Source organism: Engraulis encrasicolus, chromosome 16 (genome assembly GCF_034702125.1).
Source record: "Engraulis encrasicolus isolate BLACKSEA-1 chromosome 16, IST_EnEncr_1.0, whole genome shotgun sequence".
Lineage (NCBI taxonomy): Eukaryota > Metazoa > Chordata > Actinopteri > Clupeiformes > Engraulidae > Engraulis > Engraulis encrasicolus.
The window spans coordinates 3,475,333-3,502,567 of record NC_085872.1 but is presented as its reverse complement, the minus strand read 5'-3'; the positions used below and the strand labels follow the sequence as shown (position 1 = coordinate 3,502,567).

At 42.3% G+C, this 27,235-nt stretch overlaps 2 protein-coding genes across 2 annotated transcripts in view; both read left to right on the top strand.

Moving 5' to 3' along the window:
• Positions 1 to 1,115: 1,115 nt before the first annotated feature.
• On the top strand, positions 1,116 to 11,885 carry smox (spermine oxidase). Its single transcript, XM_063218302.1, has 7 exons — positions 1,116 to 1,274; positions 4,292 to 4,523; positions 4,852 to 5,078; positions 6,810 to 6,983; positions 7,196 to 7,904; positions 10,172 to 10,332; positions 11,244 to 11,885. The coding sequence occupies exons 2-7, from the start codon at positions 4,319 to 4,321 to the stop codon at positions 11,394 to 11,396; spliced, it is 1,629 nt and encodes a 542-aa protein (XP_063074372.1). The 5' UTR covers positions 1,116 to 1,274; positions 4,292 to 4,318; the 3' UTR covers positions 11,397 to 11,885.
• A 2,013-nt stretch (positions 11,886 to 13,898) lies between these two features.
• si:dkey-37g12.1 (atrial natriuretic peptide receptor 1) overlaps positions 13,899 to 27,235 on the top strand; it is a 20,832-nt gene continuing 7,495 nt past the window's right edge. Inside the window, exons 1-19 of the mRNA XM_063218300.1 lie at positions 13,899 to 13,959; positions 15,235 to 15,393; positions 15,855 to 15,976; positions 16,146 to 16,235; positions 16,539 to 16,684; positions 16,825 to 16,934; positions 17,345 to 17,491; positions 17,597 to 17,751; positions 17,825 to 17,960; positions 19,547 to 19,635; positions 20,437 to 20,572; positions 23,044 to 23,122; positions 23,571 to 23,667; positions 24,699 to 24,797; positions 25,092 to 25,169; positions 25,426 to 25,530; positions 25,980 to 26,051; positions 26,247 to 26,412; positions 26,793 to 26,948. Of these exons, the coding sequence (XP_063074370.1) occupies positions 13,941 to 13,959; positions 15,235 to 15,393; positions 15,855 to 15,976; positions 16,146 to 16,235; positions 16,539 to 16,684; positions 16,825 to 16,934; positions 17,345 to 17,491; positions 17,597 to 17,751; positions 17,825 to 17,960; positions 19,547 to 19,635; positions 20,437 to 20,572; positions 23,044 to 23,122; positions 23,571 to 23,667; positions 24,699 to 24,797; positions 25,092 to 25,169; positions 25,426 to 25,530; positions 25,980 to 26,051; positions 26,247 to 26,412; positions 26,793 to 26,948 (2,161 nt within the window). The 5' untranslated portion in view covers positions 13,899 to 13,940. The remainder of the gene's footprint in view (positions 13,960 to 15,234; positions 15,394 to 15,854; positions 15,977 to 16,145; positions 16,236 to 16,538; positions 16,685 to 16,824; positions 16,935 to 17,344; positions 17,492 to 17,596; positions 17,752 to 17,824; positions 17,961 to 19,546; positions 19,636 to 20,436; positions 20,573 to 23,043; positions 23,123 to 23,570; positions 23,668 to 24,698; positions 24,798 to 25,091; positions 25,170 to 25,425; positions 25,531 to 25,979; positions 26,052 to 26,246; positions 26,413 to 26,792; positions 26,949 to 27,235) is intronic.

Below are 27,235 nucleotides of genomic sequence, written 5' to 3'. Positions count from 1 at the left end.
AAAGATGAGGAAGAGGAGAGGAGAAGAGAGGAGAGGGAGAGTTCAGAAGAGGAAGGTGAGATAAAGAACCACAGAGGATTCATTAGCAAAATGAAAAATGAATAGATGTGTAAGAACAGCAAGTGTGTGTGTGTGTGTGTGTGTGTGTGTGTGTGTGTGTGTGTGTGTGTGTGTGTGTGTGTGTGTGTGTGTGTGTGTGCGCGCACACATGCGTGTGTGTGGCTGAGTCCGGGCCATGCTCCATGGCTGAACAATATAACACTTTTGCTTTATTTAATAGTGATATAAAGGGTGAATTAATATTTCAATCCCACAACAAGGACAGGAAGGGAGGTGTCAGACATAGTATTGATTGACTTCTTGATGACATCTCAGTGTTCTCTCCTGATGATTGCATCTTGGGGTAGGTTACTTTCAGCTGCCACCTCTTCCCACCCCCAGAAACAGAAACTTTGATTTAAATGAATTGTAGCCAAATGAAGGCCTGTCATCTGCCATCATGGAGTCATTAAATAAAAAATACAATTTGAAATAAATAGGCCTAAATAAATAAATAAATAAATAGGCCTAAATAAATGGACAACTTAATTATTTGAAGAATATAATGGCGTCAGTAAATTATATTATTAGAGGAATATGACACAATATGAACCGATGTGAAACTTAGACTTTCTTACATGAAACTAATAAGCAGTTAGGCCTATCCAGACAACTGAACAAATGCCTAAGTCATGCGATTTGACATAAGACACTTGACGTTCCTTTCAACTCTTTGACCAGGCTATGGTAAGGTTGTGAATGACCCTAAATCTTGCTGTAGGCCTACCATACGATAACGTTATTACCGTAGGCTATCAAGTCAAGTCAAGTCAGCTTTTATTATCACTTTCTTATGCACAAGTCACACAAGGACCCGCGACCTTTAACACTTTTTTTATCACTAGACGTTCCGTTCGAGTTCAAATCATAGGTAGGTAGGCTATAGGCTATGCTAGACCTTTGAGAGTTGAGACGAACAAGTTTTGATATGGCAAGCGCTCTTGGGTGCTCCAGTATCGGTTGGTGATTGCAGAGAATCTCACAGCATGCGCGGGGCTGGTCTTATCCGTACACGTCACCGCTTCTCATAATTATTCAGCAAGGAGGCAGCGGCAATAGGGAACTGGCTGCTTCTGGTTCCAAGGCACACATAAACACAAAGCGCAGCCGGAGACAAGGAAAACACAAAAGAGGCTCTCTCTCTCACGTGTAAAACCCAGGACTAACGGAGTCAGGTAACAGCCGTTATTTTTCTATTGCGTTTTGTGTTGCTTCTGAACGTTCAGCTGAGTGTCAACCGGTGTTGCGCCGTGACACTAAAACTGTAGGACTAGGCTATAAACGCAGCATAAACGAGAAATAATCTATATTACCCTACCAGAGAAAGGTCTTACGTGTGGGTATCATTTCCCTTCAAAATACGATATGTCACGATCAAGCTGATAGACTTTCAATGTGAATGTGTTTTAAGCCACCTTCTTTCAAGTTTAACGATGTAAACAAGGCTTTTTGTGTCTCTTAGCGATTTAAATCTGTAGCCTATACCAGTGAATGTGTTACAGTCAATGAAAACTTTGCATGTTTGAATAGTTGTAGGAATTAATTATCGCTGAAGACGTGGCCTGTAGCGCAGTAGCCTAATGTGTTTTAGAACACTAATATAATGTCAGACGCTCTGAATATGTTTTGTCATCCTGAACAATTTCATCAAACTGAGTGCTCATGCCTAAATCTGTGCGCTGCGCTCTCAACAATGACCACAACTCTTACGTGGCAGCTGGGATGACTCGACTGCCGGCTTTATAGGCTACTAGCGATATTTTTGTTCTTTTTTAAATGTGTCCTATTTTTGAGGATTTGTTGAAGGAAGCCATTTGTAAGTGCTGTCATTGCAGGCCCATTTAGATGTGTTATTAACTTCTAGCATGTGGCCAAAATTTAGGGCACAGACTCCTAATAGCATGTTGATTGTTGCTCAAGTTGCTTGTCTTATGCATTGGATATCCCGGTTGGTAATGGTGACCACAGTTGTGCGCAAAAAATCCTTTTGCGCTTTGGGTCGGTTGGGACAATAAGTTCATACTTCACACTAGTCATCCTACTCGCACTGGAGCAGGTGACTTAAATGACCCCCCCTCTCTCTCTGTCGGACTACCGCTCGCACCATCATCTGAGGTATGTGTTGTAGTATTTTCCTTGGATAGATGATTTGAGTGTGTGGACCGAGGAAAACAAATATAGCCTACACCACTTTGAGGAGCATGTCAAGAATTGATTTGAACACCCTTTACTTGTTGGTGGTTGAATATAGTACAATATATAATAATATGGCACAATTTCATCCATTGTTAAAACCAGTGGGTTTTGTCTTGTCTGTGTGCTTTAAGGGCATATGGACTATGTAGGTTGCAGTTTCTAGGTCATGCACCCCCCACCCCCACCCCATCTAGCCCACTCTTAATCTGGAGAGAGCAGTGGAGAGAAAGAGATTCTCATTACCAATGACAGGGATGACAGTAATTCTTTACTGTACACAGTATAGTGTACAACATATAGAAATACTGTACATTACATATAGTCTAAGTTTATAAATATATCACACATTATTTGTGGCCCTCACACGACCACCGCCCACTGCTTCAATATCGTTGCTGAATATTCCACACAGAAGGAGCATTCATCCCTGATGTACAGTATTTCGGATGATGATGAATGGCTTAGCCATACTGACCCAAGTGAAAGACCAACTCTAATGGTCACCCCTGAGGGATGTTGGATGTGGAACATGAATTGGGTTTATATTTAGATATTTTACCTTGTAGGGTGACAGTGCGGAAGAACAAAAGGAAATGTGCCATGTTTTCTTTATCTCCTCTGTTATTTCCCTTTCCTGGTCTGTGAAGGCCTTTCTTGCACTCAACTTCTTCCTTGAAGGAACACATATAGTATGGAGGGCAATGGAACAATGTTCTGTCAGAAATGTGTGCACATACTCAGCGTAAAGTTTGAAGTGATTGTCTTGTGGCGGATCCTAGTTGAGATGCTCCACAGATGTGTACAGGTTTGCTTGAGTTCACAGGGACAGCAGAGCTTGGCCCAGAGAGATGGCAGCAGACTGTATCCTGTTAGTGTTTCCGAACATGTCTGTTAAATGTTACCCATTCTTGTCTGTTTAACCTCATGTATGAGAGGGTGTTTCTAAGGGAGTTTGTTGGGTGAACGTCTGTTAGACGAACCCCCAATGCCAGCCATAGCTATTGGCCCCGTCCTCACTGCTGCCCCCTGTCCCACACACAGGAAATGTGGCCGTCGCTGAAGTGTCTAGTTAACACAAGACCTGTGCTGCGTAAGAATTTGATACTTACAGACCTGAACCACAATCTTCTAGGTTAGCTATCAGATTTTGAGGTTCACAGCTCTGTCTTTATCATTATTATTATTATTATTATTATTATTATTATTATTATTGATAGATAATATTATTATTAGCAGTAGTGGTAGTAATAGATAAAACATTGATCCAGCGGTCTCTGTTGGGTCCTGTACATTGAGAGAGAACGCGAGAGAGAGAGAGAGAGAGAGAGAGAGAGAGAGAGAGAGAGAGAGAGAGGGAGAGAGGGAGAGAGAGAGAGAGAGAGAGAGAGAGAGAGAGAGAGAGAGAGAGAGAGAGAGAGAGAGAGAGAGAGAGAGAGAGACTGGAGCAAAGGAGGTGCAGAATGAATATTGGGCAGGGCTCCATGCCATATGTCTGTGTGCGCTGCCATGTGTCTTGTGTTGCTGTGGTGATGGCCTGGGCTCCATGGCGGGCTGGGGGGAGGTACTGTGGTCCTCTTTAATGAAACAAGGCTCCCTCAGAGACATGTGTAGTGTGTCACATTAAATTCAACATGGATATTGAACAACTCTATTGCCTGAGATGTTCTCTCCTCTCCTGCTCAGTGTGTTTGTGTGTGTGTATGTATGAGTACAACATAATAGTAAATGCAAAATAGTGCAAAACAATAAAATATTTTAAAATACTTGAAATTCTTTTAAAACTCAAAAACGATATGAAAATTTGCTGTGCACAAGGCCCCTTCTTATGATGACACAGGCCCCTCCTGCGTGTCACCCCAGGCAATTGCCTGGTCAACCTGCCCCGAGGACCACCCTTGTCCCAAACAGTCATGAAAAGAGCACGCATCCATCCAAAGTATCCTCATTGCTCTCCCATTTTTACATGTCGTCTCATTGATCTTTCATTCTTTTCCAGACGTACTAGAAGAGGATCTTGGACGGCATGCAAAGTTGCGAAATATCTTCAGACAGCACTGATGACCCTCTTAGTGGCATACGACGACATCGACAACCACGAATAGTAGTGATTGGAGCTGGTTTGGCCGGCCTCGCAGCCACCAAAACCCTCTTGGAGAGCGGCTTCACCAATGTCACCGTCCTAGAGGCATCTGACCGCATTGGGGGCAGAGTGCAAAGTATACAGCACGGTAAGTGCCAGGTAAAGGTAGTATCTGTATGTAGTATCAAGGTAAAGGTAGTATCTGTATGTCGCCCATAATGCAGTACACTTCTGAATATTATAATTGATAATATTGACATTGTTTTATTGAACCTCTGAGTGTGTCCCATCTCTTCTCATTGTGTTATGGTTTGGTAACCTTAGCATTGTAGAGAACACCTGTCTGTTCAGCATTATGTAGGGGACATAGTATGATGCAACTATTTGATTCTGAATTATGTATATGTGTTTTCTTTTTTTGTAGTCATCGTGATGAATCATTTACAAATGACTAGTTGCTATGCTCTTGCACACAGGCAACGCAATTCTAGAGCTCGGAGCCACTTGGATTCATGGCGCCAATGGCAACCCAGTCTTTCACCTGGCAGAGGACAGCGGCCTGCTGGAGCACACCACTGATGAGGAGAGGAGTGTGGGCCGCATCAGCCTCTACGCCAAGAACGGAGTCGCCCACTATCAGACCAACTGTGGCAAGAGGATTCCCAAGGACTTGGTCGAGGAGTTCAGTGACCTTTACAATGAGGTGAGTTAGTTGATTTAATGAGTGCAAAGACCGTATGATAGAAAAAAAGAAGAAAATGAGAAATCAAGAGTCATACGTGTCTATAAATAGGAAAATGAGTTAAACATAGACCACCCTTCATGTACAAATGTAACATTTAAAGATGATAAGAATACTTACAACTAAAATTGACAGTGGTGTTAAATATTAAATAAACTGTAAAGCTGTATCATTAAACACATACTGTATATTTGACATTTTTCACATGTTTATGAATGTTTCTTCCCCAGGCGTTGAATGTAAAGGCTTGAGTGTCTGTGTGTTCTCACCTGCTCTCCCTGCCATTAACCCAAGGCTTCCTGGTACACTACTGCTGCTCTCTCCTAGCTTTGCATCATGTCAACGGTCACGTCTAATGTACCAGAATTGAGACCACTTTTTTCATGCTATTCCCTGTTCAGGCTGTTTTACACGGCCCACTGACTGTAGGTGTCACGCTCACAGCTGGGATCGGTTCTCACAGCATCAGAGATGTGTGCCTACTTGCTCGCAAATGAATCTCAGGCCTGACAAGACCCAACATGCCATTTGCATTCAGACACAAGTTTTCCATACCTTCATAATCATAGAGTAGAGCTTTATTGTGATGCCCTTTAACCACCTTAACTTCCCTTATTAAATAAAGGAAGTTGTTGTATTTGCATTACACAAAGAAGGCCAAACAAGCAACCTTTTTATATTTTGGGGATATGCCATTTGCTCTACCATTATTTTCACTATTCAGTTTTGCCTTCCAGATTCCTCAAAAAAAAAAAATAAGGTGCCACAGGTAGACAACAAACACATTATTAGATGTTACATTTTATACCAAGAAGAGATTGCATATCAGTGAGAAATCAAAAAGTAGGAAATGTTTGAGGAAGTTAACTGAATTCCTTTTTGCTTGTTGTCTCAGATCCAGCTTTTTACCACGTTGTGTCCTTTGATGACTTCTCTACCACGACAAGCTTTGACTTAGTATCTTGACCTCTGGTTCTACTTATTTTCCACGGAAGCACTTGCTCAATCAGTCTTGTGACGATTAGTTTGCCTACGAAAGGGATTTCTGTTCCCAATGCTCTGCTCACCACCCTCTCAGCTGTTCTCAAAATCTTGTTCTTATACCAAATTGCAACCATGTCGAGTGCTTTTCCTCCATGGATATCATCATCCATGACCATGAGGTGAAGAGTTCAGTGGGCATGTAGAACAGACTGGCATATCTGTCTGTGAGAAGATGCCTCTGCCTAAGCCACCCAGGAGTCCGTTTCTCGATCATTGTCGTTGCTAACCGTCTTAAGACCGTCTTACCATTCCCTTGGATTTAGTGGTGAGCGTCGCTGTCGAGAGAGACTTGAGTCGCTCTTACGAAGGACGTTGCTACCGTCGTTAGCAAAGACGCTTTCGAGATACGGACCCCAGGTTTGCTGCCTTGCTTCTGAAAGCGGGTCAGACATAAGTCTGGGATTTCTAATTGCATTCTTGCCTATTCTCACTCTTTCAGTCTTGGCCTGAGAACAATCTGTCCATTGTTTTCAGAACTTTGCATGTAATACTGTATGTGGTTTCCTCAACGTTTTTTAATAAAAATAGCTAAAAGTTCAGGTATTTTGGAAAAAAAGTGCTTTGCCTTCATTTGACATTGCCATCTCCCTCTCCTTTCTTCAACTGTCTGTCTGTCTGTCTGTCTGTCTGTCTGTCTATGTGATTTAGGTGTACGAGCTGACTCAGGAATTCTTCCAGAATGGGAAGCCTGTTGGAGCAGAGAGTCAGAACAGCGTGGGGATCTTCACGCGTGATGTGGTGCGGAGAAAGATCATGCTGGATCCTGACGACTCCGGAAACACGAAGAAGCTCAAACTTTCCATGCTACAACAGTACCTCAAGGTGAGGCTCACACAGCACACGCAGTATCCAATGCTGATAGACTTGTGGACTCCAGATATATCATAACAAATAAACATATTGTACAATGCAATATTGTAAAATCCTACCACTACCCCTTACTCTTACATCTAGACTGCTAAATCTTTTCAGTTGAGGAACAAAATGTTTATCAAGTGTGTGTGTGTGTTGTGTGTTTGTGTGTGTCTTTGCAGGTGGAAAGCTGTGAAAGCAGCTCCCCCAGTATGGACGAGGTTTCCCTCAGTGAGTTTGGCGAGTGGACGGAGATCCCGGGGGCCCACCACGTCATCCCTGGGGGCTTCATGCAGGTGGTGGAGCTCCTAGCCCAGGACATTCCAGCCCGCGTGGTGCACCGCGGCAAACCCGTCCGTCGCATCCACTGGAACTACACCTTCCAGCAAGCCGAAGAGATCTCCCAGGGCGAGCACGAGCAGGACCACAACCGGGACTGCTGGGCCTCGCAGGCTCCCGCACACGTGGAGTGCGAGGACGGCGAGCGCCTCCCTGCCGACCATGTCATCGTCACGGCCTCGCTGGGGGTGCTGAAGAAGAGCCACAAGACGCTGTTCTCGCCAGGGCTGCCCCGCGACAAGGTGCATGCCATCGACAAGCTGGGCATCAGCACCACAGATAAGATCTTCCTGGAGTTTGATGAGCCGTTCTGGAGCCCAGACTGCAATAGCATCCAGTTTGTGTGGGAGGACGAGGCGCAGCTGGAGCAGCTGGCCTATCCACAGGAGCTTTGGTACCGCAAGATCTGCAGCTTCGATGTGCTGTACCCACCCGAGCGCTACGGTTACATGCTGAGCGGCTGGATCTGCGGCGAGGAGGCGTTGATCATGGAACGCTGTGATGACGAAACTGTGGCGGCAACCTGCACTGAGCTGCTGCGGATGTTCACAGGTGAGATGAGGAGCAGGCTGGCTGGGTGGGGGGGTAGGTGGGGGGAGCAGGCTGGTTGGGTGGGGGGGTAGGTTGGGGGGAGCAGGCTGGTTGGGTGGGGGGTAGGTGTCCACAAAGGCACTACAGGTTTGTATTTCAGAGTTAGTTTCGCTAGCCCAACTGATTGCATATGGATGGTGAATTTTGTGAAAAGAGGGAAGGCCAATGCAACTCCTACAGATGTTTTATCTTGAGAGAGTTTCTATGTTATTTACCTCCAGGACTAATGGAGCAGAGAAACAGAATTTATGCCAACCATCAGCCATCTTTGGAATCAGACTCTGAGGAAACATAGTTCCTTCACATAATCCAACCATTCTAGCAATTCAGTAACGTCCTCGCAAATATTGATATGTGATGTATATGTGATACTTTTGTGTCCAGAAAACATAATGTTTAAACTGCACTGAAGACATTAGTGTACCCAGCATCTTTTCTTTGGTACTACCGAATGCCTTTTGCAAAATACTTGACTGAACCGCACCAGGATTAGCCTACAGTGGAATGAACTAGTGCGAGCCATATTGTTGGCAGTTCTGCACACCAAGCCACAATCTGAAAAGAGGTAATGGAAAGTGCAGCGTTGACTTGAAGAGCTGCTGGAGTCACATGTAGGTGATGGTGGAGGCCTGCGTGAGTCATGTGAGAGTAATCCCACTCGTGGGCCCCTGAATACAGGAAATGATGTCATCGCAGCCCCTCTGCAGGCAGAAGCGTTCACTAGATGAGGCAAGGGATATTTTACTGGTTGAGTCATGTACTGTATGACTGAATTCTCTGAGCCTGCCTCTGAAATCATTAACTATACGTACAGTATGTGTCTGAATGAAAATGAATGTTTTGTTTAGCTCAGAAAAGCTTTTGTAAGCATACTAAGCAAGATATGTTTCTGTGTGTCATGCTGAGGAATGGCTCTCACATAATGTAGGAGAAAGCCACTAGTCACTCTGAGCCTACAGCTTCCTGTTACCAAACTGATCCTTAATTGTGCTTTGATCCAGGTAAACTGCCCCGGACACTTATTGTCACAGGTTGGAGACTCCCCCTTGTTCTGCCGGAGCTAGCGTGGTGGCAAGCAGAGTAGGATGTAGGTCAGGCAGATGTAATCCTCCTGAGGGGCCAACTCATCACCAATATCCCCTCACTCTGGCCCACAGCTCTGCCCGTAGCCAGGCTACACTTCATTAGCAGCCTGGAATTGGATTGGGATTGGATTGGGATTACTACCTGTGCAGCACAACCCCACCCTACTGTCAAAAGGCTTACAGAGGAAGGGGGAGAGGGCAGGGAACAGGGGTGGGGCGTGGCAATGGGAATGGCAATGGAAGGCAGGTGTGTCATACAGTGCAATCCTACTGTTGTCTACTGCATCAGTCACTGCAACGACTCCTTATGAGCTTATGGGACTTCTGTCTTCTCATCCCTCTGTAGAGTAGAGCGATGGCTTTGACTAAAGAGGCTGTTGCTGCAGAGTAATCTGTGAGTTGTGAGAGGAGTTGGCAGCCTCTTTGAGAGGATAATACATGTCATCTCAGTGCTGAGGAGGAACAGTGTCACAGGATATGTATCCCCCTAATGCACACCGTTCCACCAATGAAACACAGTAGTAGTCATTGAAAACTTAACTACCATAGTACTACATTACAATGACATACCACAAGGCCTTAAGTCATGTACTACAACTTGGTCTTTGCCATTCTGATCACAGCAAATTTATAACGCTGTGTATTAAAGGTTTAAGTCATGAACTTGGGCCCTGTGAACGTCCTCCTCATGCATGCCCAGGTTACTGACATCCTGACCTGACAACGTGATGGACAGACAGAAAGAGAGTGTTGAGTGTTTGTCCACTACTAGTCTGTTCGTTTTTAAAATTAGGGAGTCCTTTGGCCAGCACTGGGGCTTAGCAGACGGTCTCTCTATTGGACCGGGTGGTGGGGACACCTGTGATGCTCTGTGTGCTGTGAAGAATCCCCCTCTTTCACCGCATGTTAGCGACAGAAGGGGGAGGGGGAGGAGAAAGATGGACACAGAGCGCCAGACATCTGCATGGTTGAACTCCCAGCAGATGGGTGGAGATGGGTTGTGCCAATCGTGATACGAAAAAGAGGAACTGAAAAAAATGGGAATAATCTCTTTCAATGCTGGGCCATTGCTGGGATCACTGTCTGGCCTCTGCTCATGTGACCTTTGTCTGACTGTGCACTGTTTGCTCTCCTTCCAAACAGGGAACCCAAACATTCCAAAGCCGCGGAGAATCCTGCGTTCTTCTTGGGGCAACAACCCCTACATCAGGGGCTCGTACTCCTTCACCCGGGTCGGCTCAAGCGGTGGAGATGTGGAGACACTGGCCACACCCCTGCCTTACGCCAAGAGCACCAAGGCTCCGGTGAGCACTCTTTTCAACACGTTATCTGTATTTTATCGAGAGACCACAAAGAAAGAACATTTGTGTGAAAGAACATTTCTCAATGGTATAAGTGAATTTATTACAGCATGTATAGACCTACAATATGTATAGACCTTGTAAACATTTTGTATCAGAGTTTTTTTCTATTTTCTGATCCAAAATCAGAATTACAGTCTTCATATGAAGTATATTCACGGTAAATAACGAGCTGTAAGCATCTTGTTTGTTGATGTTTACAAGCGTGTCACTGAGCCCTGTGAGGGGACTCTTGTTTACATTCATCCAACTGTCTGCTCAGCATGTTTGTGGGGGGTCAGAGGTAGTATGGTGTGTCTGGGATACTGGTCTGGCTGCCAGTGGAAAAGCTGTAACTGGAGAAGAGAGATGGCTGTGTGCTGTGGCTTCCTGCCGAGGTCAGGACACACGGTGGTGGCTAATTAAAGTTTTGAAAGGAGGAGCAGTGTGACCTCGTAGAAAGCCCAGTGAGAAGAGCAAACCAGGCTTGCTCTCTTTTGAGGTGGTTAGACTGAAAATAGCTTGGTGGATGATGTAGCAGTAGCTTACTTGATGTGGTGACACACACAGACATCTCGTCAGAGACACAGGGCACATACAGAAATACAGTATACACACAGAGGGTCAGGATCACACAACACACGCATACAGCGCACACACGCATACAGCACACACACACACACACACACACGCACACACACACAAACACGCGTACCTGCTGTTCTCACATATCTGTTCTCACACATCTGTTTAATTTTCATTTTGCTAATGAATCCTCTGTGGTTCTTTATCTTACTTTACTCTTCTGAATTCTCCCTTAACTCCTTCCTCTTTCTCATCTTCCTCACCATTTTTATTCTTATTTTTCTCTACAGCCATTGCAGGTGCTGTTTGCTGGTGAAGCCACGCACAGGAAATACTATTCCACTACCCATGGTGCTTTGCTGTCAGGCCAGAGAGAAGCCTCTCGTCTGATTGAACTGTACCAAGACTTATACAATGCAGAAACCACAAAGCCTAATATGTAAAACGAACCACTGACTAGTGAAACTACCTTTCTGTGTTTTTATGCGTTCTGTATTAAAATTACTTAAATTACATATATATAAAAAATATATATGTATGTATTAAAAACTGTAGGGGCATTAATCATGGGGGCATCATGTTTTAATTGTATGTAGATTTTAGCTCTGTAGATTTAACTTGAGATATACATGAAGAAGCTGCCAATTTGCTGTTATGTTGTTTTTAGCATATTTTTAAATCAAGACGTTGATATGTTTATAACACATCTTTGATTTAACTTTTTTGTAAGTGCCTTCTGTATTAAGCATAATGTCAATGAATTCAAGCAACGACAAAAATGTAATTGTATATGACTGAGAAGTTGTTTTTGTGTTTATCATTTTCTTGTCTGTCTTCTACCATAACATAGATCTCATTTTTTGAAATGTACTACAAATTAATTAACTTACATGAGTCCATTTGTACGTGCTACAAAGTATTAAAATATTTTGCCTTAACGTTGTTGTCAATTGTGCTTCTCTCAAGTAACTTTCTATGCTGTTTTTATGCCTGCTTATGAATGAATATCATGCTTTCTCTTATTTAGAAGGTCCAGCACCAAAACATCAACCCCACCACTGCAACAGATACGGTATTTGACTGGGCAGTTGATGAATTTGAACACAATTAAGTTTCATTGGTAGTGTGTCAGTATAGTAGACCTTTGTCATATACCTTTGTTACTGTTGCTGATCTGTCGTCTGTGCTCTGTCCTGATCTAAGATCAGAGCCGTACAGATGTGAGTGGTCTGCCTCCTACTGGAGAAGAGGACAAAGTGCACTGAAACATTTCTCTATTGTGCACCAATCCTCAGTTGAGTCTGCCTGGCTCTTGCCTGACCTCTGACCTGTAGTTCTGCGTAGTTTAGTATTCATCACATCAGATCATCAGATGTATGAACTCATGGGTGAGAAGGCAAGTTACTCTAACACAATGAGTTGCTATTCTGATGCCACTGGTGTGTTCACTGACAAAACATTTACTTGACAGGTCAACATTATGCAAATGCGAAGTAAAAGAGTGAGAAGTGCAATTGACTTTGCAAATGTGAAATGTACCAAACTAAAGCAGCAAAAAATGTAACATAAATAGGATGGTCAGCCATGGCAATGGTTCAGGGATTGGCCATAGAAGAGGTTGCAGGATGCAATATGATCTATGGCTGTGCTCTTGAGCAAAGCACAGTCAATACCCTGTACTCAAGTAGCTGTAATTCGCCTGGGATTGAATAGATGAAAGTATCCGTTAAGTGCAATGTAGTGTAAACACTAAACAGATTCCCCTCTTAGATCAGAATATCCACTATAGCATTTACAAAAATAGTGAATTAAACCTTTATTGCCCTGAAGCAATATGAGCAACAAACACTTGGACATTTTACAACAAAAGTTAATAGAACTTATTTTTTAATTGTTTTTATTTAAATTTATTTAACAGTTGGATGCTTCAAGGCACAAACGATGTTACACCTAGAATTGTTTTAAAATAGGTTTCCTTAAAAATGAAGTCTTGGTTCAATTAGGTAAGATGTCCCACCATTACACCGGTGATCCGGGTTCGATTCAGACCCTCCTTTGGTGATCCTACACCATCTTTCTCTCCCACTCATTTCCTGTCACACTCTCAAACTGTCTCATCTGAAGTGTCTTGCAAGATTTGCTGTCCATGTAAGCTAATAGTCTATACTGTACTTGTACTCTTTTTCTGTTTCAATATTATTCAATATCAAGTGGTGGCATTTTCCTAAAGTGTTAAACCATTTCAGTTTTAAAATAATTAAAAGTGTCCTAAAAGCCAGAATTCTGTCAGATGTACTGTAATTGATCACATTTACTCTTTCCATGTAACAAGCACACAGTTTAATGTTTTGTTTATATCCATGATATACCAAAAAATACAGATGGGGCGTTCAACTTAAAGTCATTAATACATACATAATAAATTGATGGACAGAGATATAAGTGCTTAGAATGATCTAGAGAACATTAGTTTGCTTTGTCATGGAGTAAAGTCTTGCTTTATTTAATCCCTGTAAGTGGATTTCTATGGTATGCAGACACAGACGGGAATATTTCCCATGATCCTGTGCCAGTGTTTTCCCTAATTAATAACTACATGTGCTTTTTGATACATACTCCATCAGGAACCCCTGCTGCAGTAAGAGGTTAATCTCCTTTGCACAGAGAATTTCAAGGTTTTTTTGTTTACATTTGATTAAAAAACAGGAAGCAAATATCTAAACATCCACAAAGCTCATTTTTGGCTCAGATTCAGTGTGATGTTCCCAGAGTCTTTACTATCAATGTTTATTCCTTCACTTGATGAACAGCCAGTCATGGATTGGTCTCCACAGTGAGTGGGGTCTTGCTGAGGGTCAGTGAGAGCACCAAGAGTTTATAACAGACAGGGCAGGGCTTTGGTTTTCTTTTCACTGATCATCATGCACTGTTGTTTGTTTCTATCTTGTTTGAAGATCATTTATGGTCTTTTATGAAGAATTCTCCTGATGGATGACATTATGACCGGTAAGATGAAATCGTATTAATTTGACAATTTTTTTGGCAATTATGTATCAACTCACATTGTAAGGGTGACTACCTAACGGTTCACCAAACAATTTCATGGCTTCATTATCTGACACCAGCCAACCAGCCAAAGGCTGGTGAAGTTTCAGTTTGGCTGGTAGAAAAGACCAACTTACTTGGCACTTTGACCCATTAGTGAGTGTATGTTTGGCAGTAAAATTAGCATCTATAGCCATTTTGACTGGTGATGAAAAATGATAATTTAGAGCCCTGGGTACAAGCTATTATTTCTTAAGGCAAGGCAAGGCAAGGCAAGTTTATTTATATAGCGCATTTCATACACAGGTGCAACTCAATGTGCTTCACAAAGTTAACAAATGTAAATGAAAGGAAAACAGGGAAATGAATTAGAGTCAAAAAAAACATTTAAAACATTAAGATAAAACATAAGGTAAAAATAATAATAAAATAAAACATAAATAAACATAAAACCTTGAAAAACAATTCTTATTTTACTAATTTACTTCTCTTATTTTACCGTCTTTTCATTCAATAATTTAAGAAAGCATCTGAGAACAGCTTTGTCTTGAGTCTAGATTTAAAGCTATCAATAGTGGGTGCATTTTTTACGTCATCTGGAAGCTGGTTCCAAAGCTTTGAAGCATAGAAGCTAAAGGCTGCCTCTCCACATTTTGTTTTGACTTTTGGAATCACCAGCAAATTCTTCTCCGTTGACCTTAGTGACCTGGCCGGTGCATACTGCTGAAACATATCCAGTAGATATGTGGGTCCCATTCCATTTAATGATTTAAATACAAGTAGCATTGCCTTAAAATCAATTCTGTAGCTTACTGGGAGCCAATGCAGCGATCTTAAAATTGGAGTAATGTGGTCAAACTTCCTTGTCTTTGTAAGAACCCTTGCAGCTGCATTTTGTACCAGTTGAAGCTGTTTAATGGTCTTATTTGGGAGGCCAGTAAACAGACTGTTACAGTAATCGACTTTACTAGAAATGAAGGCATGTATTAGCTTCTCCAGATCATGTTTAGACATCAGGCCCCTAAATTTAGAGACGTTTTTTATGTGATAAAATGCAGACATATTAATAGCTTTCATGTGACTGTTGAAATTTAGGTCACTGTCAATGAGGACCCCAAGATTTTTAACTGTTTCCCTTGGTTTCAGTCCCTTCGTTTCAAGGATAGTAGCAATCTTTTGTCTCTCCTCTCTTAAGACAATTCTGTGCTAAAGCATTGGTGATGGTTTTCTTGAAAGGTTTCCTCTTGCTAGTGCCTGTCCTCCTGGGTTCTGGCTCAGCCTTCACCCTGCTGCTGTCCATGCCCAACACCTCCACTGTCTTCAGTGTGGGCCGCATCGCAGCAGGAGCCCTCATCGCCATCGAAAACATCAACAGCAGGCCCGATCTGCTGCCAGGTATAGAGATTCATGTGTATCAGAGGGCACACTCAACTTCTAGAGTAAAATAAATAACTTTGGGTGTGCAAAAAGGTATAGTGATTCATTCAGGGACAGCAGTGAGAAACAATATTTTGTACATAGTAAGTGTACAACTAGGCAGGTATTTCCAGATATCTGAAGTTTTCATGAAATAGACTGAAAAGTCATGCAATTTTGTCTGGTTCGTAGTGAGTCAGAACAAAAATACTAATGGCTAAACACAAACTGGACCATTGAGTAGGCCTATTTTTAGTTTTCAGTTTAATTGCCAAGGGATTAAATTCACAGAAGCATCAGAGTAAACTTGGCATCATACTATTTTCATGAGCTTTCACTCGGTGCTGTGTTCTCATATCTAGGTTACTGTTTGTTGCAATTCTTCAAATAGGCCTACAGTTTTAGGTGGATATTATACGCATGTCTGTTTATTTGCTCAGGTCATCAGCTGGATTACCACTATGTGGATGACGAATGTGATGATTTGAAAGGCCCAGGCAAAATAGTGGAACTTCAACAGAGAAACAAGTACAGTGCCCTCATTGGCCCCGTCTGTTCACAGGTGCATTTTTTCCCTGTTCTTTCCACCCAATGAACACAGACAACATACTGTAGCAAAACGTAGGTGAATGCCTTCTGATATGGCATGTCTCTGGTTACATGATTTTTAAAGAAGTATGAATCATTTGTAATAACCATCCATCATGCACATAATTACTGTCCTTTCCCAGGTCTGTGATGTAACCTCCAAACTAGCTGCCTTCTGGAACATTCCTGTGGTGAGCCCTGTATGTGCAGACCAGCAGTTTCTGGACAAAGAGGTGAAATAAGGACAACATCACAGATATAACACATTTCTAAACTAGACTATTGTGCTTGGTTATAGACATGATGCATACTGCTCATATAGGGCCTACTATGTGGAAACCTTTTTGTCTGTGTGCCGATCTGCATTTGTATATTATGGAACACCTTAATTTTCTTTCAGAATGATGAAGTATATATAGTTGAAGACTATGTTGACAATTGACTGCCAGGTGCAATATTAAGTTTCATCCCGTTGCCTCACTGTGCATCAATACCATCCCCCCTCCCAATGCTTTGCTTACCTGTATGAGCCACAGGCTTACCCTACTCTCACCCGGGTGTTCGGCCCCTTCACAAAGATGGGCTCCTTCTTTGTTGAGATCTGCAAGGAATTTGGCTGGAAGCAAATTGGGATCATCCATGGCAATGGAACCGTGTGGACCATCCCAGCAGAGGGGATCAGGTACACATGAGCTTGGATGTACCTTAAGGATTGGCAGGCATAAAACCCAGTGTGGGAAAGGGCTTTTAACTTCACAGTGTCATTTTGACAGGGAGTCTCACACAAAGCTTTCTGGAATTGTTGTTGCATGTTTGCCAAAGGTATCAGGCAGAAGTCAGTAACATCACCATCGCCAAAACCATGGAGCTGAGAGGAAACTCCTCCATCACTCCCGCTCAAGCTCTTGCAGAGATGGCTGAAGTAACACGAAGTATGTAGTCTTCCGTACCTCAGGGCCGTAACCAGACATCTTCAAATAGCCTACCGAGGTCAAATACTGTGTACTGCACTACATACTGTACATTTAGAATTTTTCAAACACTTCAGTCAAACTCTTAAGTTTCTTTTCATTACTCACTCACTGCCTTATATATGGAGGTGGCGTATACAGAATGTATCATTGTTATTGGTATTCTGTTATTGGTATACAGAATTTATCATTGTTGATCATATATCGATTTTCATCAGATCAATTTTGCATTACTGAAAAAAAAACATGACCTCTGTGTCCTCAATGGTAGTTAACTTACGGCCATCCCTACACTGTATGTAGTCTTGGACTATTGCATTGTGGTACAGGTCATGTGAGTGATATCAGGTTCTTTCTCTCTCTGTCTGCAGTCATTGTCATCTCAGCTCGAGGAGATGAAGTGCGGAGGTTTCTCATAGAGGCTCATAAACAAGGCCTCACTAATGGAGACTTTGTCTTCTTCACTTTTGAACCATACAAACATGTGGAGGTGTTTGGCAACTTTAACTGGGAGCAAGGTTTTTTTAACTTTACTTTTCATTATAAACAGTCTTGCTGTGAGGAAAAAGTGCAATATCTAAAACCTAAATAGTCTGTGCATCTTTTATTAACTTTGATTTTAGGGGATGAACACGACTCTGTGGCCAAACAAGCATACCAAGCGCTTTTTCTTCTTTCGCTGTACAAACCAAGCGATGAGGAATACACAAACTTCAGCATAATGGTCAAACAAAGGGCCAAACAGGATTTTGACTATGAATATGGGGATACAGAAGAGGTAGGAAACCAGTGAGTCTTGATAGTTTGATGTGTGTTGGAATTGTATACTAATCTTTTGCAACTTACAACAGGTGTCTGTTTTTGCTGCAATAGCACATGATGCGGTGTGGCTGTATGCCCACGCCCTAAATGAAAGCTTGGCAGAAAATGGAGACCAATTTAATGGATTATACATCACCCGCAAAATGTGGAACAGAACCATAACAGGTCAGCATAATGACACCTTAAAAACTAGGCCTATGTATGCAGTCACCTCTGGCTGCCAGAGGTATTTCCCTCAAATCCCACAAACCTTGGGTTAGTACATAAAGCCATTGCAATCGTGGCCATTTAGGCCTCTGGAATGTAATCATTTCATGTACCTATGATCGAGTGCACACAAGATTTGATGCAAATCCATCCATCTGTTCAAAAGTTATACAAACAAAAAGATGGCCATGTTGCAAGTCGGCCATCTTGAAATTGGAAATCTTGTAATCCAAAATGTATTAGATTCATGTACCTGGCATAGTGTTAGCACACAATATTTGAGGCGAAACCATCCACCTGTTCCAAATGTATCACTGGTATCTCCGATGGCATTGGACATGGGCAGTGTTGGGCAAGTTACCCAAAAACCGTAATGCATTACTGATCACATGTTACTGTCATTTCAAAGTAATCCCTTACATTACAATATCATTGTATTTAAAATGTTTGGCATTACACTACTTTTGCATTACTTGAGTTAAAGTAACTGGAAATATGGATTTGTCTAATGTAGCTGAGGTACGTTTAAAAACAGTTGGCCAGAATATTGTACAGGCCAAATAACATGATGGTTTATACAATACAAGGAACAATGTCAAAAACAGACAAAATGTTAAATCTACCAAGTGCAAAAGGAAAGAATCTGGTGCCACACGGATGTCTATTTTCTGTTATTTATTTTTTTCAGTGCAGTAAGACTAATGTTTCGACATGCGTCTTCATCAGAGTCCTCGGGAGGGTCTTACTGCACTGAAAAAATAAATAACAGAAAATAGACATCCGTGTGGCACCAGATTCTTTTCCCTTTGCACTTATTATTTAGTCCTGCTCAGGTTGCACCGGATTGTCAAATTAGAAGCGCGGAGGGCGTATTTCTCTTGTTTCTACAAGTTAAATCTACCAAATTTGTAACTTAACACCTATTCATACTGATATTAATTGAGCTGAGTATTGGATTATGAAGCTAAAATAGCGGGGGCTGCACTGTTTCACTTGATGTTGAAACTGAATATACTGTAGGCTATGGTACATGTTGTGTCTGTTTAGTAACTGCTAGAAATGAGAGACTGAAGTTGTGTGAATGGCCCACTATGGTCATATTTGTACATAGCTACGACATGTATCTGACCATGCTGTACCCCATCAGCTGAGCACCTGTGTGTGTGTGTGTGTGTGTGTGTGTGTGTGTGTGTGTGTGTGTGTGTGTGTGTGTGTGTGTGTGTGTGTGTGTGTGTGTGTGTGTGTGTGTGTGTGTGTGTGTCTGTCTGTCTGTCTGTCTGTCTGTCTGTCTGTCTGTCTGTCTGTCTGTCTGTCTGTCTGTGTGTGTGTGTGTGTGTGTGTGTGTGTGTGTGTGTGTGTGTGTGTGTGTGTGTGTGTGTGTGTGTGTGTGTGTGTGTGTGTGTGTGTGTGTGTGTGTGTGTGTGTGTGTGTGTGTGTGTGTGTTGGACAAAGGAAATAGCAAATAGCCTATTGTCAATATTATCAATATTTTCAATATTAACAATATTTAGCTCATAACAGATTTTCAAGTAATTTGAACACAGGGGTCCAAGGAGATGTGACAATGGATTCAAATGGTGACCGCGAATCTGCCTACATGATGAAGCACATGGGCAATGATGGAATTTTCAAAGTGAGTTTGAAGCTAAAATATTGCTGTTTTTTCCTCTTGCCTAGCCCTACTGTCCAGATTCAACAGTAGACCCAATAATAGACCTATATGTTACTGGTAATTTAAGATATTTTATATGGTGCTATGTATAACAGTCCTGAAATCACCTGTGAGCACATAGAAAGATGACATAGGGCTTAACATAAAAAATAATGTAAGTAGTTACTGGCAAAAGCATGTAGCCTATCTAAATTCAGCATGACAGGAGTTGGTTGCAAATTGCGTTGCCTCGTTTGTCATGGAATCTTGTTATGTGAACATGGCATTCACGCGTGACATGAATTTGAAAAGAATAGACTTATTTTTCATGGATGACATTTTTTTTAAATCAAGCATCTGTTACATGAACAACCTGTATGGTATTTCATAAGGCTGAACCTTATTACATCAATGGCTTGTTTTTTTCATTAGGACTATTATTACTATTTGTGTGCATGTGTGCTTGTGTGTTTGTGTGTGTGTGCGTGTCTGCACGTGCACTTTCTCCGGACGATTGGCGCCTTCTTGGCAGCTTCCAGAGCTGGTGGGTGAATGTGTGAATGTGTGAATGTGTATGTGTATTTTGAAAGCGCTTTGAGTCAACTGTATAGTTGTGATATTGTGCTAAATACATTTTGATTGATTGATTGATTGATTGATTGATTGATTGATTGATTGATTGATTGATTGATTGATTGATTGATTGATTGATTGATTGATTGATTGATTGATTAGTTGTGGTGCTTAGCTTCAGAATTCTCTGGTTTTATCCGGATTCTGCAGGTGGTTGCAAACTATGGGACGAACAAAGTGTATGAAGCTGTAAGAGGGGCCTCCATCCTGTGGCCAGGGGGGAACTCCAACCCCCCTAAAGACACGCCACAGTGTGGATTCAAAGGGGAGCACTGCAACAATATTGGTAACCAAAAAGTGTTTAGACAACAGCAGGATAGATTTATAAGATCTTATCTGTAAAGAAGTAATACTATGTACATTATGTAGGCCTATGTGTTATGCAACATTAAGTTGATAGAAGAGTGATATTTCTTGTTAATATGGTTGATCTTGATTCTTTGAATTAAAACCACAATTCCTGCTTTGTACTCAAAATTCAGTTCTGAAACACACTTGCTACGTTTACATGAGACATTTAATTCGGAATTAACTGGCTTTAATACTGAATAAGGCTTAATTCTGCTTTGAAAACGTCATGTAAATACCTCTTAATTCGGAATTCAAAGGAAAGATCGAAGTAAACTTGACTATTTAATTCGGAATTATTAATTTGGAATGAAAAACACCATATGAACGTAGTGACTGTTTCCAAATCACTACACACAATTCTCTGGATTTGGCACAATTTTCATTTAGAAAAGCCCTGGTTTTCTCATGGAGCACATTGTCATTGGAAATATTAAAAATCAATTACCATTCTATGCACTTCATTACATGGGCAAAGTCCTTTCATACCTGTTTACAATTTGCATCATCACTCCATAAGACTCAGGTTACATATGATATTGATGAACAGATGAGAAGCTACAGTGTGTTCACACTCAGAACGTTAAGTTGTAAAATGCTATATGTTACAATATACTTTCACGTGGTCATACAATATGGGCCTTTTAGAAGAGAGTAGGGCCTACATTGTTTTGAGTCAAGACATACATTTTGCAGGAGGAGTGAGGGGTTTTGTCTGTTTGAGAGGTCTCTTATGCCTACTAGTAGATTTCAGCGGTAGAACGTTAGTAAACCTCCCTCCCAAAGCCTCATACACACAGTAAATGTTGTGGTGTTAATTCAACACTTACAGAGTTCATTTAAGTCCAAATGGACTCAAAAGAACTCTCTAAGTGTTACATGAGCACTGCAGAATTTACTGTGCAGAATCGGTAGCACTGAGCTATCTGTCTGGTCCTTGTCTGGTGAAGTGTCTCCTATGCCCGACCTGGAGCATTGACTCGGTCTCGGGTTCGAGCCCCAAGTGGCAAACCAGCACAGGATGACCTCAGTTACATATAGAGTTTTGATCATTCAAGACATGATTCCAGAAAATAGTGTGTATAAACAATCAAGAAAAACTAAATGAAAAGGCCCCTGTGGCAACCCTGCCCTGGCTAAATGAAGGCAGTAGGGGGAAGTGTTGTTCCACAACATCCGTTCTTGGGCCATGTGCTTGACTGCTGTGATGTGTTCTCAGATACACCGCACACCTGTGTTCCAGGGTCAGTGCTGGGTGCACTCAACTCATTTCATCTCAAGCTGAATTCCACATCAAGGAAGAAAAGAAATAACGAGAGATGCGAGGGTTTTATGAATTATTCACTGGTGCCCGCCGGACTAAAACCACAATCTCCTCTTTGTGCTGATATGTGTTTTTAAGGGCAAGACGTTATTGCAGTCCATCCTAGTGATAAAGGGACCCAATATTATCCTCTAAGCAGCACAGGGCTGCATTTAATGCGTTTTACTTGGCTGGAAGTGTCCTTTTCATTCAGAGTGAACACTACGCTGACTGGATTTCAACTGGCCTTTGTCCATTTAATTCCTCCCCACATTGCCTTCATTCAACGTTAAGTGTTGCATCTGTGAATCAGTCTTAATTACTCCCTTTTGCTTCACTGCGAGATCATCATAGGGGACTGGACTGCATAAACAGATCCCACTCCTGCATACTCTTTTTACCTGGACTCTCTACCCTTCGACTCCTTTTCAGCGGAATGCACAGCTGAGTGTGTGTGTGTGTGTGTGTGTGTGTGTGTGTGTGTGTGTGTGTGTGTGTGTGTGTGTGGGTAGATACTCAGTTTGCGATGTGTGTAACCCCCCTGACTACTGATACTCCTGGACTATGTACACTTTATTTTTGGTGTGTGTGTGTGTGTGTGTGTGTGTGTGTGTGTGTGGGTGTGGGTGTGGGTGTGTGTGTGTGGAGTGACACAGGGGGTGACTTGTGTTTAACCCCCCATCTCTTTTTCTAAGGAATACAATGGACATTGTTCTAGGAAAGAGACTATGGACACTCCTGGACACTTTATGGCCACCTTGTCTTGGCTACTATGTGCCACTTAGCTAAGGCACATGTGAACACTATGGACACTTTACACTTTATATTTTTGGTGTGTGTGTGTGTGTGTGTGTGTGTGTGTGTATGTGTGTGTGTGTGTGTGTGTGTGTGTGTGTGAGAGAGAGAGAGAGAGATGCCTTGGCAATAAGTATGCAACAGCGAGCTATATATGATTATTTTATTTTATGTGTAAATATGTGTGTTATGTCTTGTGGACAATGTCTTTATGTCTTTATTTATGTGTGTATGCTACTTGACACCTTAATTTCCCCCTGGGATCAATAAACGATACTCTACTCTACTCTACTCTACTGCTCTTTCCGCAGACAGAAAACTTGCCATTGCTGTAGGCCTAATATCTGGCTTACTGACGGCAGGGACTCTGGCTGTCTGCATCCTGTACCGGTGAGGTTACACTGATTGAAAATAAATATTTCATTTGTTTCTCTACCTCCCAATGCATTTTAAAGTAAGCCTCATCTCAAGTTATTAGTAAGAATTTTTTAATAGGAAGGCCCAACAATTTGCAGTGAAAGTGTTCTTTGATAAGACTTAATATGATCTTGAGAGATGCCTTTGGTTAACATAGGAATTGTTGCAGCCTTTTAAAAGACAACTGATTCATTATTTTTTCAACTTAGTCAAAATGTACTCCCTAAGTTACAAAATGTCTATTTCATAGATGATTTCAAAAACTTTTTTTTTTTCTCGAAATGATTGGATCATATTTTACTAAACCACATATAATGGCTACTGTTGGTGATGGAGATCACAAATCTGCATGACATGATGTCACTTGTCTTCAAAACGATATGGCAGTAGAACATTCTCATGAGCCACCACCCCCCTACAGGAAGTACAGGTTGCAGGAGGAGGCCTCCATGCTGCTGTGGAGGATCAGCCCCAGTGATATGGGCCTCATGGAGCTACACCCATCTAGAGTACCTAAGGTGAGCGGCAGAGATGAGCTGTGCTCCCAAGTGGTCTCTATCATGATCTATGTCTGGACCATGAAATGCATAATTGGTGGCATGAGTACTGAACATTTGATACTGATGCATTATGTTTATGTAATTGTGGAAAGTGTGTGTGTGGGTTGAAAAACATATTCATTGTAACCATTTAGAATTGAAGCCAAGCTCATTGTAAGGTAAATAAGGGTTTATGTGGACCCACAATGTCAGTGTTCAATTACTTGTCGGCATGTGACATCCTAGAGCAAAATGACTTGACAGCTGGCAGTACCCTTTCATTAAATTAATTATAGTATTACCCTCCAGATCCTGAAACATTGTTCCTGACAGAAAGTGTCCAGCATATTTAAGGGGAAAGATTTTGTTCACAAAATGCTACAATTGAAGGTGCAGTTCTTCCTTTCACATCTAAATGTGCTCTGTTGATATGGTAATATAGATGTTAAAAATACGTACGAGCTGAATGAAAAAGGTTTACACTTACAATCCCCCACCCCCACCATAGCTGCATTTACATTTGGCCTCCAGTTGAATTTAAATTAAAATTCATCTCATGTGACAGACATAATCCCTTTTGTCTGTAGGCTTGCAATGGAGGTTTTTGAAGTTGTATTTGTTACACTGAGGAGGATGGAGTCAGGTTTCTTTTGACTTGACCTCAAAACAGCTGTACAAAATCCAAATACATGCCCAATATAAGCACAAATCACAACACAACATCACAGGTCCCTCAAGGGGCACATGGCTCAGCTTGACATGGAGCCACACAGAAAACCAAGGCATGTGCTTTTCTGTGTGTGGCTTAACAAGCAAACAGCTGTAGAGGAAAATAAGAATAAAAAAGATGAGGAAGAGGAGAGGAGGGGATTTAGGGAGAGTTCAGAAGAGGGAGGTGAGATAAAGAACCACAGAGGATTCATTTGCAAAATGAAAAACGAATAGATGTGTGAGAACAGCAGGAAAACACTGTATATTTGTCTGTGTGTGTCTGTGTGTGTGTTTTTAAGGTTTCACACATGAGGACCAGAGCCATGCAGGCATCTGTAGAGTCGATAATTGGTGGCATGGACGGCCAGTGTTCTTCTTACCAGCCTGTTGTATACAAAGTGGGTACAATATGTGGGTAGAACAACATAGTCTATGTGTCTCACCATCTCAATCCTAATTGTCTGTTCTGTAAATCCATTTTTATCATGAAAAGCATGATCTGTTTCAAAAGATCTGATCGACTCAAGTCTTTGGTGTTTTTGACACAGGTCAGATCAGCATATGAAACCATTTTAGCGTGGCTAATTAGTTTTAGCGAGTTTTGTTGCATTGTGTCAGTGAGCACGGTGGTCCTGTGGGCTCATTGTGTGTGTTTGTGTTGTCTGGTTGTGTGTCTTCTTGTGTGCCCTCAGGAGACTGTGTGTGCCATGCGCCTGCTGCACGTGCGGAGTGTGAGCCTGAGCGGTGAGCTGCAGACAGAACTCAGACAGGTGGGCTGCTGCCACCGGTGGGCCGAAGGGAGATGTCAGGGCTGTTTCCCCCGGAGCCAGAGTGGAGTAGAGTCCATGTGTTTTACACATCTTATCCTTGTTTCATCACAATTGGACTCTCGATGTGTGTGTGTGTGTGTGTGTGTGTGTGTGTGTGTGTGTGTGTGTGTGTGTGTGTGTGTGTGTGTGTGTGTGTGTGTGTGTGTGTGTGTGTGTGCGTGAGTGCGTGCGTGCGTGCGTGCGTGTGTGTGTGCAGTGCAGGGATTTAACACACCGAAACGTCTGCAGCTTCATTGGGGCTTGTTTGGATCCTCCCCAGCCCTTTCTCCTCACTGAGTACTGTCCCAAAGGCAGCCTGCAGGTAAGCTCAATCATCCATACAGATTCATCATGGCCAGGGCCACCGCTAGACATAAGCAGAGTACGCAGAGTGCTTAGGGCACCAACCAGTGCTTAGGGCACCAACCAGTGCTTGGGGCACCAACCACTTTGCCCCCAAAATTGGGGCCTCTTAAATTGAGATTGACTAAAAATGTCATGAAAAGTATTGAATTACATTACAAAACATAGATTTATTAGTTAGTAGTTATTATTTATTAGTTAGTAGTTGTTATTATTATTATTATTTAATTATGTGGGGGGCCTCCTGAGCAGTTATGCTTAGGACCTCCAAGCCCTAGCAGTGGCCCTGTTCATAGCCATTCATTTAGCAAACCCTTTTATCAAACGTCACTCTTTACTCCGTCCCACCTACTCACTTTTATGCACTGGAGACAAATGACTGTTTTTCTTGTGTTCTCCATTCCCCAGGACATTTTAAAGACGGAGTCAATCAAGCTGGACTGGAGTTTTAAGTGTTCCCTTCTGCTGGATATTGTGAAGGTATGGCCCCAGTAATAACACGTGGTCATGTACTCTGACTCACCCCCTTCTTTTATGGAAGTGGAGAGAGAGAGTCTGCAACCTGCCCTGCTCTGCAGTTTGTTTTGGAATGACTCCCTGACGTGTCAGCGGCTGCATGCGTGTGAGCGGCTGCGTGCTGCATGATGGAGGCCTGTGTTTGTGTTTCTCTTGCAGGGAATGAACTACCTGCACTGCAGCCCACTGCATTCCCATGGTCACCTGACTTCCAGGAACTGCGTGGTGGACAGCCGATTTGTGCTAAAAGTCACTGACTTTGGACTCGCCACACTGAGGAGAGCAGACTCTGCGGAGTCCCCTGACTGTGCACGATACCATCAGTGTAAGGGCCAGGGGGGGGGGGGGGGGACACAGGGGTCAGTTGTCCTGGGCCCAGTGATAGTGGCGGCCCAGAATTGACTCTTCATTACATTGTATGTATTGATTGAGGGGTTCCTTTCAGATGCCTTTTTCCTGGGCCTGGCCAAATCTGTCAGCTGCCCTGAGCATGACTGTGTATCATACTTGTAGTTGCTCATGTATCATATTTGTAACTGAACAATTTCTGACCCCTCGAGGCTTTTCGATATTTGTGTGATCAACTGAATACATATCCATGGTTGCTAAGTGCTAAAAAATAGTTGAGGTGTTTTTTATGTATGCAAATGTATACATCGTATGCAAATGGTGTGTGGTGGTTGACAGCCGCTTGCTCTCCCTCAGCCTTGCTGTACAGGGCTCCAGAGCTGCTGAGGCAGAATAGCATGTCTCCTAATGGCAGCCAGAGAGGGGACGTGTACAGCTTCAGCATCATTGTCCAGGAGGTGGTGTACCGCCGTGGCCCCTTCTACATACCAAGTACCAACCTCAAGCCCATAGGTACATGATACAAGAACAAATGAAGAGCTATTTTCCAAAACGCTATATCTACCATTTTTGAGTTTTGCATTTTAATATTGGAATTGACTGTTAAGAAGTCCTATAATCTATGTGTGAATCCTTGCCATTCAAATGTTTTCAGAACATACTTTTTAAACCTCTATAAAATGCATTTTGCAATGCAATTCAATGGAAAGCCCAATACGAAAATGTCAATTTCCTAACATTCTATAAAATGGATATATCTCGTTTTGGAAAAGAGCTCTTCAAGTGGAAACATGCATTCA